We start from the raw sequence: 17,090 nt of genomic DNA on the forward strand, positions 1-17,090 counted from the left end.
ACCCAAGAGCCCATATAGAGACCTCTTTATAGGTTCCCTATTGGTAGGAGAAAATAACAGAGGCCAACCAGAGAATATTGAGAAGTAAGGCAGCTAGTAAGCCTGATCTTTATTAAAGTTGTTGCAACAGGGTGCTTCCCCCACACACAGGGGGGGGGCACAAGTGTGCAAGCCCTTATATGGACTTTTTAAATTGCCCACCTTCAAACTCTAGACCACCCCCAGAAACATCATACATACATCACAGAAGGGGTGGTCTAAAACAGAATCCTGAGTGTGTTGTTTATCTCCTGTCTGGCAAGTTACCTGATTGCATTATCTGGGGTTTGGCCACTCTTTTGTTATTAAAGTAAAGGTAAAGGTACCCCTGACCGTTAGGTCCAGTCACGGACGACTCTGGGGTTGTGGCGCTCATCTCGCTTTATAGGCCGAGGGAGCCGGCATTTGTCCGCCGACAGTTTTTCTGGGTCATGTGGCCAGCATGTCTAAGCCGCTTCTGGTGAACCAGAGCAGTGCCGTTTACCTTCCCGCCTGGAGCGGTACCTATTTATCTACTTGCACTTGACGTGCTTTCGAACTGCTAGGTTGGCAGGAGCAGAGACCGAGCAACAGGAGCTCACCCCGTTGCGGGGATTTGAACTGCTGACCTTCTGATTGACAAGCCCTAGAACCTAGGTCACAGGCTCACACCTTGTTTATATCTTGAATGTGCCCTTAAGACAGGATTTGTGAGGACAGGATTTGTGAGGAAAGAGACAATGGGGAGGTTTTCCACTTTGACGTTGCAGAGATATATTTGAGGTCAATTTATTCAGGACCTTTTCTGTGGTGTTTCAGACATGTGGTTTATATATACAGTTATGAACATTTCACCCACATTTAAAATGGCACATTGTTAGCTATTTTAGGTCAGTATACGCTGCAATTAGGGACGCGGGTGGCGCTGTGGTCTAAACCACAAAGCCTAGGGCTTGCCAATCAGAAGATCAGCGGTTCAAATCCCCATGACGGTGTTTCCGTGGGCTGCTGTGGTTCGCCAGAAGCGGCTTGGTCATGCTGGCCACATGACCCGGAAGCTGTACGCTGGCTCCCTCGGCCAGTAAAGCGAGAAGAGCACCGCAACCCCAGAGTCGTCCACGACTAGACTTAACGGTCAGGGGTCCCTTTACCTTTACGCTGCAATTCTTTTTAGTTCCCTTTTATATATTTCCTTATTCATATTATTTTAGCATCAAGGAGTAAGCGCATAAAAATATGTACAGAATCCCAAAGAGCTCAGGGAGTATCTATTCAACAGAAGACTCTAATGAAGCAAACAATGGCTGTAACAATGACACCTCAGACTCTGACACCCAGCAGCTTTTGGAGAGGTATGCATGATTTTGAATATTAACTAATTTATTTCAGTATTCAAGAAACATACAACATGACAGATGTGGTGAAATGTTCTCTCTTTATTCTTCCCAAATAGCTGTCCAGCTGTAGTAGCTTGGGGCTGGGGACTGCATGGCACAGACATTACTTTGTATGTCATGTTATTTAAGGATATTAAATCTATTACATGTATTTACTTATATATATTTAATTAAATATTTTAAATAACATTAACTATAACACAAACACTTTAATTTACAATGTGGAAATTTAATTCAGTGTGTGGCTTTCATGTTCTTGTGCCTGAGAGGTTGCACCACCCTGCTATAGATAGTGGATAAAAAACTTGTTTTCCTTTCTAATTATTTATTTATATTTCTTATAATGTCTGTGTTAGCATCCAAGATGCCATGAAACAATGTAGAAATATCAAAAGCAATACATAGGTAAAGACAGGTAAAATTAGTCCAATAAAACAGAACCGCCTCATAATTTAGAAGCTGGGCTCATTCAGTGAAGCTCATTCAGGTTCAGGACAGACAAAAATTGTGACCTGTAGATTAAATGGATTTTAAAAAGAACGAAATAAGCTTAGCCTTTCAGGGATGTACCAGCCATAGCAGCTAAATTAATCTGTGTGTATAGAAGCAGTATATTTCTGAACAGCAGATGCTGAGGATGAACATCACCTTCATGCCCTGCTTAGGTTCTTCCAGAAGCATCGGAACACAAGACTTTTGGTCAAATCCACCTGGTCATTTCTTGAGCTCTAGTCTCAGTCAGTTTTATTGCACATAGCCAAAGGCTGCCGCAATGTACACAGAATTATTTGACAATTAAAAGAAAATATACTGAATTGGTAAAAAAAGACTTAAAACATTTGTATTATTAAAACATTAGGTACTCTAAACAAAGCTATAAAAGTACCCCAATGTACAAATAAAAACATTAAACAATAAAATTCATAAGCTAAAATCATCACATGGTCACTAATGTTAAAAACAGTATCAATTAATACAGTGTGCAATTTATACTCAGAGTTTGGTGACAAAGATAGACCCAAAGGGGCTTCTTGAGCTCTAACCCTGTTTTCATTTTGTAGTTTGTCCCAAGGGAAAAAATCACCTTGCAGCTGCACCAACAGCCACCCTCTCTTCTCTCATAAGGGGAAAAATGTTCAGTGTCCATGCCCACCCAAGAGTAAGTTCAGTTGTAGTTATTACTCACTTATAAGGGGGCTTTTGCATTTTTTATGGTTTGTGTACCAACATGTTGACAAGATTTCCTTCACTATTTCACATCCTTCAGTCCTATGTAACAAACAAAAAATACCAAAGCATAGTAAGAAAAAAATGATTCAAAATGGTCAGGTTGACTAAATTAAAGTAGTTTGTCCCTTGAAACATTGTTCCTTTTTGCTCCTATCCTTCTATTTCGAAATAATATTTTTGGAAGCTCAAGAGCTCATTTTGTGACTCTGTTCTAAAGTCATATTGGGCCACTACAATTGCATATTTTCTTGTTTTATCCAAATTTACTGCCTATTTTGATAATGCTGTGGGTTTGCAGCATTTCTGTGGGGGAGTTGGTTGACATAAACTTTCATATTTTTTCTGGTGTCTAAAGAGTTTAATCTTGGGTTTTGTTTTGTTTTTCAAATCTTGATTAATGAGGCTAATAAACATTAGTTCAAACAGCTTGTCAATATAATGGCATGATTGAAAATGGAGAACATTTCTTTTGAAATAATTGCATTGAGGTTACATACTGAAGAATGGATCTGTGTTGGATAAGGACAATAAATACAATTAGAATTTCACAGAAATAAGAGATTCTTCAGCTGTGGGAAAATTACATTTCTCATGCTTGGCTCCGGTTATAGGTTAGCTTTGCTATATCTTTTCAATTTATAAAAAACAAATTGTAAAGTATTTTCCAGTAATTTTCATTAGTATGTCTGTAATATAAGGTGTGATCTCCTGAAAGTTAAGCACATTCAATTCCTATTGATTCAATATACCCCCTCCCCATTTTCCTGGAAAACTGCCAGCAAGTATGGTCTTAACAAATTAACTGCATCTGCTGGATAAATATGACCAATACAGCAATTGCATAGCATGAGCTTTGTAAAGTCATTCTAACGATGTGTTGCATTGTTTAATTGTCCTCTTGTGTGTATTTTCCAGAAAGTTTCACTAGACTCATCTGTAATTTGATAGGGCTGAGCCTAATAACTCCATTTTGCTTAGTGAAAAGAGTCTGCATCACTTTATCAAGGTAAATATGAGGGGCGGGAATGTTTTCTGAATGACAAACTGAAAAAAGGCTGCAATCCTAACCCCATTTTCCCAGGAGTAAGCCCCACTGAAATACGACTTATTTCTAATGGTTAGAATTGCACTGTAACACAGTACTTTCCCATGTTTTTAAGCAAGACCCACAAGTAAACCTACTCATCCTTTCAAGACCCACTAGTAATCTAACTCCACTTCCTTCACACCTGGGCTGCCTCTGCTCCCGCCCGCTGCCTGAGATGACTGGAGATCGCCCAGTGAAGAATACACATCCCTTATTGTGCGGACCACCCAGGAACATTTAGGGACCCACATTGTGAGGTGTAACATAACATAATAACTGGAGTAACAAATTATGGTACAGCCTACAGTCAAATTTGATGTGTTGTTAACCATGTGGTTCCCCCACCCCTTTCATTACTACATTACATTACTGGAGATGCTTATCAGGATCAGGAGGGTTTCAGGAGCAGGAGAGGCTTCAACCCTTTTCCACAGTCGTGATCCAGATTAGGGCCCCTACGGCTTCTGTTGCATTGGAAGGAAAAATCACGTTCTTTGTAACAAGTGGAATCCCTTCTGAGGCATGCAAAGTATTTTGCCATGTGTTGGCACCATGCCGCTGTGCCATTTTTGTACTTTGCAAGGTATTAATATTGGTGCTACATTGTACTGCACTGATGTACCAGTACAAAGGAGTAAGCAATACCTGCTTCCTCAGTTTGAGTCCTCCACCTGCACAGATATCCACAGGAACGAACAATGATGCATGCTTATTCTTATTTATTGAATTTATATACTACCCTATATAAGGAGATCTCATGGCAGTTCACAGAAAAGAGCAACATAAAAACCACAGTATATATAATCAAAATAAAAACAACAACCCAATAACACCCCCCCAGACACACACCAAAAAAGAACCACAATTTAAAAGAGCATCGGATGTCAATCAGATCAACCAAAGGCCTGGTTAAAAAGAAACGTTTTTGCCAGGCACCTCAAGGTGTACAATGAAGGCACCAAGTGAACTTCCCTGGGGAGAGCATTCCACAAATGGGGAGCCACTGCAGAGAAGGCCTGTTCTCGTGTTGCCACCCTCCGGACCTCTGGAGGAGGAGGCACATGAAGAAGAGCCTCAGAAGATGATTTCAGGGTTCGGGTAGGTTCCTATGGAAACAGGCGGTCCTTGAGGTATTGTGGTCCTGAGCCGTTTAAGGCTTTATAGGTCAAAACCAGCACTTTGAATTGGCCCAGAAACTAATTGGTAGCCAGTGCAGTTGGACCAGGATCGGTGTAAGATGCTCAAACCATCTTGCTCTGGTGAGCAACCTGACCACTGAATTCTGCACCAGCAGCCCTACTCATAACACATTTCAGTAATCTAACCTTGAGGTTACCAGAACATAGACAACAGTAGTTAGGCTATCCCTGTCCAGATAGGGGCATAGCTGGGCCACCAGCTGAAGCTAATGGAAGGCCACTGAGGCCACCTGAGCCTCGAGGATCCAGGAGGACCCCCAAGCTACGAACCTGCTCCTTCTGAGTAAGTGTAACCCCATCAAGAGCAAGTGGTCTCCCACCCATCTGGTCTAGGGAACCACCCACTAACAGTGCCTCTGTCTTATCTGGATTGAGCTTCACTTTGTTGGCTCTCATCCAGTCCATGACTGAGGCAAGACACTGGTCCAGCACTTCCACTGCAGATGTAAAGGAGAAACAGAGCTGAGTGTCATCAGCATACTGCTGACAATGTACTCCAAACCTCCAGATAACCCCACCCAGCAGTTTCATGTAGAAGTTAAACAACATGGGGGACAGGATTGAGCCCTGCAGAACCCTACATTGAAGGTTCCACGGGGCTGAAAAGCATTCCCCAAGTCACACCCTCTGGGAACAACCACCCAAGTAGGACTGGAACCACCGCAAAGCGGTGCCAGCCACCCCTAGTTTGGAGAGTTGCTCCAGATATATGCACTTGTGCAGGCCAATGAATGCTTTTGTACAGAAACAGGATTCATTCAAAACAGGGGAAATGTGTTCTGCCAATTTCTCCATGAGCTTTTCTAACACTTAATTGGGGTTGAGGCAGCTTTAAAAGTAAAAGGGAACTTCTCCAGGTTGCATCCACTAACTCTATTTCACTATCAAGCTAGATGCCTCTAAACTCTCACTATTTTGCAGGAGATTGAAGTGCATACCAGGAAATTTAGATTTGAACAGTTAAAGCACTGTCTCCTGTCTCCACATGTTCACTTTTTAAAAAAGAAACAGGAAAGTGGTGAGGAAATACATTGACAAGCGTAGAATGAACAAATGATAAATGGAAATGTAAAAACACCCCACCAGAAAATCAGAATGAATATTCATTGTTGTATAACCTCCCTGCAAACAAATCAAAATGAAAGCTCAATAAAGACAGGATGAGTAAGATTTCTTCAAGCAAATCGGAGTGAATGCTTAAAAAATCTGGAGGAGCCATCTTATTGAAATTAGAACCAGATTATTGTACAGTATACCTGAAAGCAGTAAACAGCATCAAGCCCATAATAGAACCAACAGTCTGGGCTTTCTGGGGTGTCTAAGTTGGAGTAGCTAACTTAGCTGTTTGTTCAAAGTTTTATATGACTAGAATGTAATGCTAGAATAATTCTCTTTGTTTTGCAGGGCGAGCTCTGCTCAGAAAGTTGTGTCTTGGGTGACCCTGTTCCTACTGTTTTTTGGTGCGCTTCTTCCTATGGGGCTAAGTATACACTGAGTATGCACTGGTGTACATTATGGCTAGCCATGTTTACAAGGACATAAGATTCACATAATTCAGTGGAACTTACTGTACTAGCCGATGCTGGACGTGGATGGCACTGTGGTCTAAACCACTGAGCCTCTTGGGCTTGCCAATCGGAAGGTTGGTGGTTCCAGTCCCCACGATGGAGTGAGTTCCCGTTGCTCTGGCCTAGCTTTTGCCAACCTAGCAGTTCGAAAGCATGCCAGTACAAGTAGATAAATAGGTATCGCAGTGGCGGGAAGGTAAATGGCATTTCCATGTGCTCTGGGTTCCGTCACAGTATTCCGTTGTGCCAGAAATGGTTTAGTCCTGCTGGCCACATGACCTGGAAAGCTGTCTGGACAAACGCCAGCTCCCTCAGCCTGAAAGCGAGATGAGCACCACAACCGCTTAGTCGCCTTTGACTGGACTTAACCATCCTGGGGTCCTTCACCTTTACCTTTCACTAGCCTATGCACGTCTGTTTGCAAGTAACTCCCAGTGGGGCTTACTCACTATGAAGTGTGTTTAGGATTGCAGTTTTGTCAGCATGCTGAGGATAGTAACCTTAAATTGTTGGGCACACAGAGGACTGTGGTTACCTGTCCTTCTATGTACTAGCTATTACTCATGTGATTTAATAACATGTTTTATAGAGCAGGGAATGGAAAGTTGGAGTTACTGTGAAGTGTCTTTCTGGTCAGCATAGAATGGCACATACATGAATGAATTAACTCATCTTCTAGAGGCAGGCTAATTTTTTTAAAAAATTAAAAAATGCTAAGACCAGCCAGAATGGGAGGTGACCTTCCTGTAACCGCCAGATATGAGCAAAGCTGCTAGCGGCAGGTAGAGGACATCAGAGCCCTGTCTGACCTTTCCAGAGTACTGTGCAAATGCAGATTGAGAGAAGCTGCCCCCTAATCCTAGGTTTGACCTCGGTGGCGTGCATACAAGGTGGAGCTGACAGGAACAGGGTGTAAACCAGTTTTCATCTGCTACTCCATGTGGGAGGAGAACCTCAGCCACAACCCACTGGAACATCTTCCTGCCGGAAGCTGCTTCTCCAGAAGCCCATTTGTCCACTTAAGCGAAGGTGGGCAGGTGAGCCCAGGTGATTGCCCTGCATATAGATTCTAGCAGGGTGCAGGTGTGTAAAGCTGCGGTGGTGATTGCACACACTAAGGGATATTGCTGCCTGTTGGAGGACTCTGGGCTTTTGCCTGGTATGCAAGCATGATTCAGTCCCTGCCTGACCTGCTGATAGTGTCAAGGTACCTTCCTACTCAGGGACCCCTGTTTGAAGGAGGCAGACAAGGATTCTGATTTTCTTAAGGGCTCTGTGTAGGTCAGGTACACCCTGAGGCCCCGCCTGATGTCCAGTGTATGCCATTTCCTTCCCTCAAGGTGAATTGGGTGGAAAACAATTTGGGTGACCTGATGGCCTTATTCTTATGAAAGAAAAAGTCTACTTTTGTTAAGAAGTTGAGTTATGGTGCAAGGCTACCCTGAGTAGCATGTGCAGATAGCAACTGGCTTAAGAACCCCCTTGGCTCCCTGGCTACACAAAGGGATCTGAACTCTATTCTCCACAGTCCTGACCCAGTACTCAGTTTAGTTACCTTAACTCTGGTTTCCGCTAGTGCTGATGAGAGAGCCTTTGTTCTTGCCTGGCTTCTGCATTCTTAACCCCTGCACCAGCTCCAAGTGTGTTACTTGGGAACACAATGTGTGAAATAAAAGAAGCAGATAAAGCCATGTTATGGGTTGGCTAACCTACCCATGTAGCAGCGCTTTTTTCAGGAGGTACTCAGGGTATGCAGTACCAGCACCTCTTTTTGTTGTTGTTAAAAAATGTGGCAATTACTGTAACAACTTCGTGGTTAGTGCTGGCACCTATTTTTCTAGAAAAAAATCACAGCCATGTAGGATGACATACTGAGATTGTTGCCATGTTTAATCTGCTGAGAAGGAATAGAATAATCAATCTTGTTAATACAAAGAGGGTTTTTATTACTATTATTAATAGGTGCTACCTACATGGGACTATTCGATGGAAATAAATTTCAGATTTTGGGAGAAGAATGGAGGGACTTCTCTATTTGTGATCTCATCCAGGTGATTTTTTGTTTTGCTTTGTTACAACCATCTCCCTAGGTAAAATTTGAGAAATTATAGAGCACAAATTATGTTTATGCATTATCTCAATTCAATTTGCAGCCAGAACAAATGCTGTCCTTGAAGGTTTCACAGATAGAATGTCTTATGATCTCTTTTGTGTTGAGAGTAGGATTACACCTTTTTTCTAATCCTGCATCTGCTTCATAGAACCATAAAACTATAGAGTTGGAAGGGACCCCAAAGTTCTCGAGTCCAACCCCCTGCTATGCAGAAATCTCAACTAAAGCATCTAGCCTACCTAAGCCAGTGAAGCAGGGCTTTTTTTAAAGCCGGAGCTCACTAGAGCTCAACTCCGGCACCTCTCAGGTGGGTGCCATTGCCGTTCTAAGAGAACAAGGGAAAAGTTCATGGTGAGCTCCAGCACCTCTTCCTTTCGAAAAATAGCACTGCAGTCAAGCTTTTTCTGACTTCATGCCAGGGTCAGCTTGCCAGCTTATGTCAGTTTAAATGCATAAGAGCAGGGCCAGTAAAAAAGGTGGCGACCCTAATTTTGGCAAAACCAAAGATTTCCAGCTTGGCTAATATTAGGGAGTCTCATCCTCAGAGCACCTTACCTTTGTGAGCATTCAGTGAGGCTTCCATTAGCTTTTTTGTGATCAGGTTTGTACTGGAAAGATCCCTGCACTAAAGGCAGATTATATGTCAGCTGCAGAACCTTCTGATTTTGAACTTTGAGGAAATACCTTAGTAAGGGGGGTGAATGCAATGAGGACTATCTCCACGGCAGTGTCATGCGGTCAATGGACTAGGGGGACTAGCCTAGTCCACTAAATGTTCCTGGTAAATTAGAGTATTAAAGTATTAAAGCCTTGTGCCTCCTTCCTAAAGCCCGGGAAGCTTCTGCCCAGCTTAGGTAGGGAGTAGGGCTGGGCGATACCTGGTTTTCAACATTACGATATATAACCAGTTAAACATTGTGATATTTCAATATATCACGATATCTAAAATAAGACTGGAGCTATGTAGAGGTGAACATGGTCCTGGCAACTGCTATTACTTATGGGTCTAACTCTAAAACTGATAAAATTTTACTTAACATATTGTTACAACTGTTATGTTATAGTACTACTGTACCAATAATAGTACATTTTCTCTAAAATTAAAGCTGTGGAAGTAATTAGTAGCATAGATACCAAAGGTTCCCTAAAAAGTTAATTACATTACTAAACAAGAAAAAAGCAAATTCAGTGTCACACTTTTAGATACTCAAATATTGAGTATTAGTTGAATGTATACATCGCACAACACCAGTTATTTGATTGTTTGTTAATTTTCTTTTCTAAACGAGGCCAAAATAGAAAGAATGGAATGGATAAATTTTAACAGAACAAAATATAAACAAAATTTATATTTTAATTGTCAGGAAAATTTGCATTTCTTTTATAAACCAGGCCAAACCGGAAAGCATGGATAAAATTTTACAGAACAAAAACTATTAAACACAATTTATATTTTTTGCAAGGGAAATTTGCATTTTGGCGTTTTCTGGCAATAGAGATGCCCTTTGTATTTGAAGAACATTGCCAGCCGAGCTGAACACACTTTCGGATTGCACACTTGTTCTTGGAATAGCCATAAACTTTTTTGCAAGCTCCTTCAACATTGGGAAGGATGCCTAATGCGCCTTCCACCCCATCCGAGGGCATTTGTAAGTGTCCGCTCTTGGCGTAGCCATCTAGGAGAAAATGGGCAGCATAAGGAGTGGGGGGGGGGACACCCAGAAGAGGCTCAAATGCAAAGCAGGGTGGGGTTTTTTTCTTTTACTCTGAAGCAACTTGCAAGCCAACAAGCATCTCAAGAGCGTATTTCCCTCCTGTTTGCGTCAGGGGAGGGGAGAGCTGAAGACTGGCAGAGTTAACCTGAGGCTGGCAGCGTAGGCTGGGTTAGTAAGAAACCTGTGGGCTGCTTCTTCCCCAAAGAAAGGCACACACAACAAACACTGGGTGTTTCCCCCCTTTTATTCTGAAGAAACATCCAAAAACAGAGAGAGAGAGAGAGAAGCAGGGAAGGCGAATTGGGGCTCATTCACAGAGCAAGGAAGGGAGAGAGAGACTGAGCTCAAGCAGCCTGGGGCTCCCGCAGCCTCTGCGCAGCCCCGGCCTCGCTCCGAAGGAAGCATCGCTGGGGGAGTCAGGGAGACACCATCCCACCCCCAAGCAGGGCAGTTTTAACAAGGGGGCGGCTGCAGCTTACAGAAAACGAAGTGAGAACTGTTGGCTGGGTTAATAAAAAACGCCGTGCTTTTAGCCCGGCTGGTGGCTGCGCCCCCCACCCCGCCATCGGGAGGGGGGCAGACACACAGGCAGGTGGAGGGGGTGGCAGAAGAGGGCCAAAAAATGCCAAAGGAAGGGGTAGTAAAAGGGGCTCCCGAAGTCTGAAGCCAACTCCCAGCCTGGCGCCTTGAAGCAGGAGCCTGGCGGGAAGAAGTCGCTGGAGGCAGGGAAGAGCTGACCGAGGTGGAGTTAGCACCCACAGGAAGAAGTATCGGCTTCCTGGTTTTTCCAGTATTGTGATTTTTTAATACCACAAAAAACACGATATGCGATAAATTGCAAGCACATTTTTTTAAAAAAACGATTATCACAATTTGATGTAAAACCTGGTATGGGATGATATAGCACAGCCCTCCTGGGGAGGCGTGATGCTCCAGCAAGGTCCAAGAGCCCTTCTGCATCCTGTCAGAGGCCTGGCGCCTCCTTCCCAAAGCCCATGAAGCTTCTGGCCAGCTTAGGGAAGGAGGTGCAAGGCTCAGGCACACGTGCGATGTTGCCCCCCCCCCATCACCCTTGCAAGCTGGTGCCTCTGTGACCCTACAAAAAATTTCACTGCACACCACTGCTCTAAGGGCCAAACCAGATCAGCTAGATTAATTCAGTTAGCATATTGTTTAGTATGGCCCAGCATTTTTTCCTGCACCAAGATTTTCTGGCATGGGCTACTTAGATCTGACCCTACCCAAAAGCCACTGGGTGTTTTGTCTTTGGCATCAGTTGCTGAATTATTTAAAAATTGGGGGGGGGTTAATTAAAAAAATCCAATTTAAACATGTTTACTGTACTCAGAATAAGAGTTAGTTTGCTTATATTCCACTTAGAGCTGCTTACCCCTCCAAAGGATTGTTTAACTTCACTTAACCTCAACAAAGCTACTGCAATACTTGCTTCAAGACCATTTGCTGGGACCCAAATGTTCATAGGATATTGGTGTAATGAGAAGCATGACACTCTTATTTCCATTATTTTACTTTCTTGCCTTTGTGGAATGATCTCTTTGATGTAAGCTTGTTTCTAATTAAACTTGCTTCTTCCCCCCTTTTTTATATATAGGGTGAAACACAAGATCTGAGATCCCTAATGTAAGAACAAGTTTAAAATAATTTATGTAAATATTTGGCAAGTGCCTGTACCTTCCTTCCTTGTCCATCTGACACACCTTCCCCCTCTCTCCTGGCTCCCACCCAGGGCCTAAACAAACTCACAGCTCACCCACAAATTGTGAGGCTGCCCTCAGGCTTCCCACAGCTGTGTCCCATTTAGACAACTGCACTCCCCATACCCAGGTCTGAAGGGACTTGGTAAGAGGGTATAGTAATTATATTTTAATGGGGGGGGGGGGCTAACAACGAAAGAATGGCTGGTGCCGGTTTTAAAAACATGGGGCTAGCACATAGACAGCCCTAGTGGCAGAGTATTAAGCCCCATTGTTAGACAGATTAATGAAGCCTAGGAATATTAACTTTTTATTCCATTCAGCTGTATGAAGCAGCTGATTCCCCATTTCGGCCCCTTTTCAATGAAACAGACCACAGGCTGCAAAGTAAGTTTAAAATGCTTTAGTTTCTAGGTCCCAGACATGCATCTTTGCTTATGCAAGAGCAATAAAAGAATGCAGGTAACAATATTCTTAGAACTGCAGCAAAGCAGCCTCAGACACATGCACTCCAGAACATATATGCACAACTAAAGGAACAGTGCTTTGTATTACTTTCCTCCATTATTTCCCCCCAGCAAGGCAAATAACATCTTGGAAAGAAAAGCACTTGAAATTGCACCTCTGAAGGAGCAGGTGAATAAGTTACAATTGCGGCTTCATGATGTGAGATCTGGTATGAAGGACATTGCCCATCATGCTGTCAGTAAAGTTCTGGAAGGATATACTAGCAGAGGCATTACAAGATGGGTAAGATGAAGTAATGTGATTTGTAAACAACTGTCAGACTTTTGTATCTATTTTACTCTAATCAGGAACGACCAACCTACCTGACAACTGTACCATAAGTCGGATGCTAACACTATGCCACTCCATTGCACATACGCACAACCTTTTGCCTTGTGATTTCTTGGCTTCCATCATGAAGCTGAAGAACAAGCAACATTCCAAGGGAGGGAGGCAAGAGTGTCTATAGTCAGGCGCAATAACAAAAAAGCCAACGACAACTCTTTATTATCTGCACCTTCTAAGGTGCAGGCTGCCTGCCCCTGCCCCCCAATGAATAGTTATAGTTTTTTTATTTCTGAAAAACTGCAGTCACAATTTAATATTATTCTTCAGGTTGCCCATTGTTTCTTTAAAGTTTTCCTATTGTGGTAATGATAAATGAATTATACCTCTTATCCATTGACAGAGTATTGAAAAGATGCTTAAAAAACTAATGGAAAAGCTGGATGAAGATGACGTCCAAATGCCTGACTATGCCCTCAAATCAGCAGGTATTAGAAACAGTTGTTAAACAAACTTGCCCTTGGTATTTTGGACATTTTTTGTTATTCAAACATAGGAGTCTATCAATATCACTGTGATCATTACAATGTTAGTTCTGGTAAGCAGTTCCCACCAGTAAGATGCTGCAGTATTCTGCCCTTAAATTGGGAGGGGAAGGCCTGCTGACATTTTCCTGATTATTATTATTATGCATTACTAACAGACCGACTGGGGACATAGCCTAGACTCTCTGCATAGTCTTCTGTGACAAGCAACACTACTGTTGTGTGCCTGAAATATCAGAAGTATTATTCTACAACTGTTTAATTTTAGGTGCCAACATTGTTCAGTCCAGAACTACTAGAAGCTACCGCCATGACGGAGGAAAATACTTCTGGATGTCCTTCGTTATGCTTCCTTTTGTGAGGTCTCCAGATGTAATTCTTGAGGTAGAAATCAACTTTCAAGAAAGTATTCATGTTTTCTTATTTTGGATATTTTCTTTCTGTTATGTACTGAAGTTCTCACCCTGGGCCAGCAGGGGGATACTGTAGATAGTTCAGGTCCACATATGCAAATAAGGGATCAAAAGTGATGTTCAGTGATTGGATAGTTACAGAAAATGGTTACTGTTGTGTTCTAGTGGAGCTCTATATAAGCAGGCTGGCTGAACCCTTCAGTTCAGTTCAGTTCAGTTCTGGCCTGTGAATAAACAAGAGCTATTTGAAGAATTGCGGTGTCATCTGATATGTTCACCCACAACTTAACACTTTCTACACTACTTTTTCCAGTTATGTAACCATTTTATTCCTTTTCAGTATCTTCTGTCCAAAACCTTTGTTACTGCTTATGCCTGGCAGGCCAATGCTCTTTTAAAATCCTAAGGAGCGTTTCCTAAATTCTCTGGGATTTAGGAATGATTAATTTGAAAATTGCCTCGAGTCACAACTTTTTCAGGGTTCATCTTGCCTTTTAGTGTTCAAAACAGAATACTGTACAGTGTGAGCTATGCAATTTTGTAGACAAGCAGAGAAATGAGTCATGAGTGCGACAGTAGGGAAGAAAAGGGACAATGGGAGCTATAAGATAAATGTCAGAGCATGAAGTCAAATAAAAGATTGATGGTAAAAGAAAATTAATGGTGGGGTGTTTTCTCTGGATATTTAATTTTTAAAGTCATGCACATATTGAACGCATGTAAATGGGGGGTTCCGTGTACTGCAGAACATTGGGGTAGTGTACAGCAACATAAAAATCCATTTAGAAGCAATATAGAATGACTCAAGCACCATTTAAAGAACTGTCTAGGCCTGCTGCTATAAAAAAAAAGTATTCAAGAGACATTTGAAAGGTCAAATGCAAGGAAGCCCAGTGAATTTCTGCTGCAGGAGTGTTCCACAGCATTGGGGCAGCGATGCTTAATGTCTGACTTTTGACTGTTTGCTGGCTTTTTCAACGGTGTTTCAAATATACATGATTTCACTTAAACACACAGTGCCTTGGAACGTAACCTGAAGTAAATTGCCTGTAATTTCAATTGTAACCACATGGACCAGTTTAAATTCATTTGCTTTGGCTGAATTATAGCACCTGTAACCTTAGCCACATAATACATAACGCATTCAGAATTTCTCTGCTCTCTTGCAGCCCAATTACCACCCTGGAAACTGCTGGTCTTTCCCTGGGAATCAGGGTGAAGCTGTTGTCAGGCTAGCCAAGGAAATTATTCCAAAATCTGTTACAATAGAGCATATTTCTAAGAAGGTCTCCCCAACAGGAGAGATTTCTAGTGCTCCCAAAGACTTTGCCATTTATGTAAGTGTAATATTCCAGTTTTCAGATTTGAGTTAGGGAATGAGTATTTCTCAAAGCAAATTATGAAATTATTATAACATGCAACTTGGATTTTTTTCTCTTTAACATTTCTCTATAACATTTAAACAGTAGTATTTTTAATTGTATTGATAACTTAAAGAAATTAGCTGAAATAATTTCCCAGTGCTTTGAACATCTTATGTGCATGCAGCTACAGTTCAGGGATCCTGAACATTCCTGTAAACCCATTAACAGCACAAGCATATGTATCAAAAGTAAATCCTAGATCTACTTACCTGGGCGTTGGTAGGCCTTACTTCTGAATAAACATGCTGTAAATGGTTTGTGCCAGTTATGGGGAACTTTTGGCCCTCCAGATGTTGCTGCTTTACAAATCACATCAGCCCTAGCAAGTGTGGCCAATATGTGGGCTGCTAGCTAGCATAGCTGTCATTGGAAACTGTGCATTTGTTTTCTGATCTAACATTTCTTGAGTTCTGATGATATGCTTTTTACTGTCCCCCCTCAAGGGACTAAAAGAGGAAGAGGAGGAGCAGGGAACTTTCCTAGGCCAGTTTCTTTATGACACTGAAGGAGATTTAATCCAAACATTCCAACTGAAGGTATGTTGAATATGATGGGAAATCGCCACAAAATTCTATTAATGCAGTTGTTAGCTAGTTGGGTAATTAATGGCCCATGTGATCTGTGTGTCTTTATGATCACCAATACCTTGTGGGTAAAAGTCAGAAAAACAGAAGTCTGTTTCTGGAAGTCTGGCTATATGATTATCTTATATTCTATGTCAGGGAAAACTTAATTGATGGGTAATTTCATTCAGCTGCACCAATAGGGCAAGGATTAAAATGCTTACTTTCTTTACTTTCAGAATGAATCGTCTGAATCTATGAGTTATGTGAAGCTGAAAGTGCTGAGCAATTGGGGCCACCCAAACTACACCTGCATTTATCGCTTCAGGGTGCATGGAAATCTGCAGTACATCTAGAGGCTCCGCGAAGGGAGCCTGCTGCTGGTGTAGAAATAAAGCCAAAGCCTCACAGGGCTGAACTGAAGAGAATTTGCTGTGCTGCTTTTTCAGTTATAAAAGAAATATGCAACAACAGTTAACAGCTTGTGGAAAGTTGCTTTATTTGTCACTTTCCTGTTGTTGTTTACAGGGATGTGGACTTATAAAAAATATTGGGGGGGCCCGTGAAAGCTCATGAATAATAAATAAGCTCATGAATATGCAAATAAAGTGGCGCCGCCTCCTCGTGAGCGAATAGGGGAGAGTGTGCTGCGCCTATTAATCAGCTCCGAAGGAAATTGGGTGGAGCTTTTGCTCGGGAGGGAGGGCAGGAGGCACGCAGCCCGACCCTGTGCATTTTGGGCTGGGGGAGGGGCGGCGATGGCGCTCTGCTGGAGGGGCGTCGGAGATTATTGGGGGGCAGAGCCCCCCAAACGAATTTTTGAGGGGGCTCGGGCCCCCTCAAGCCCCATGGAGTCGGCACCTATGGTTGTTTAGTCCTTTAGTCATGTCTGCCACTTCGTGACCCCCTGGACCAGAGCACGCCGGGCACTCCTGTCTTCCACTGCCTCCCGCAGTTTGGTCAAACATGCTGGTAGCTTCAAGATCACTGTCCAACCATCTCATCCTCTGTCGTCCCCTTCTCCATGTGCCCTCCATCTTTCCCAACATCAGGGTCTTTTCCAGGGAGTCTTCTCTTCTCATGAGATGGCCAAAGTCTTGGAGCCTCAGCTTCAGGATCTGTCCTTCCAGTGAGCACTCAGGGCTGATTTCCTTCAGAATTGGGAGGTTTGATCTCCTTGCAGTCCATGGGACTCTCAAGAGTCTCCTCCAGCACCAGAATTCAAAAGCATCCATTCTTCGGCGGTCACTTTCATAGCTGCATACAAAATGCATAGCTGAATTTTAAACTATTTAGGGAACAAAAATTGGG

At 42.6% G+C, this 17,090-nt stretch overlaps 1 protein-coding gene across 1 annotated transcript; it reads left to right on the forward strand.

Moving 5' to 3' along the window:
* The first annotated feature begins 1,229 nt into the window (after nt 1–1,229).
* On the forward strand, nt 1,230–16,257 carry SUN3 (Sad1 and UNC84 domain containing 3). Its single transcript, XM_083470890.1, has 12 exons — nt 1,230–1,370; nt 2,477–2,574; nt 3,561–3,651; nt 6,336–6,391; nt 8,462–8,550; nt 11,940–11,968; nt 12,621–12,792; nt 13,238–13,322; nt 13,648–13,763; nt 14,962–15,129; nt 15,660–15,752; nt 16,019–16,257. The coding sequence occupies exons 1-12, from the start codon at nt 1,255–1,257 to the stop codon at nt 16,133–16,135; spliced, it is 1,230 nt and encodes a 409-aa protein (XP_083327016.1). The 5' UTR covers nt 1,230–1,254; the 3' UTR covers nt 16,136–16,257.
* The last annotated feature ends 833 nt before the right edge of the window (nt 16,258–17,090 follow it).

Source organism: Podarcis liolepis (assembly GCF_965112155.1).
Source record: "Podarcis liolepis genome assembly, chromosome: 13".
Taxonomy (NCBI): Eukaryota; Metazoa; Chordata; class Lepidosauria; order Squamata; family Lacertidae; genus Podarcis; species Podarcis liolepis.

Coding starts and splice junctions, on each gene's coding strand:
- SUN3 (XM_083470890.1), top strand. CDS start 1,255: ATGTACAGAATCCCAAAGAGCTCAGGGAGTATCTATTCAACAGAAGAC. Junction 2,575..3,560: donor GTGTCCATGCCCACCCAAGA/GTAAGTTCAGTT, acceptor TGTATTTTCCAG/AAAGTTTCACTAGACTCATC. Junction 13,323..13,647: donor CTATGCCCTCAAATCAGCAG/GTATTAGAAACA, acceptor GTTTAATTTTAG/GTGCCAACATTGTTCAGTCC.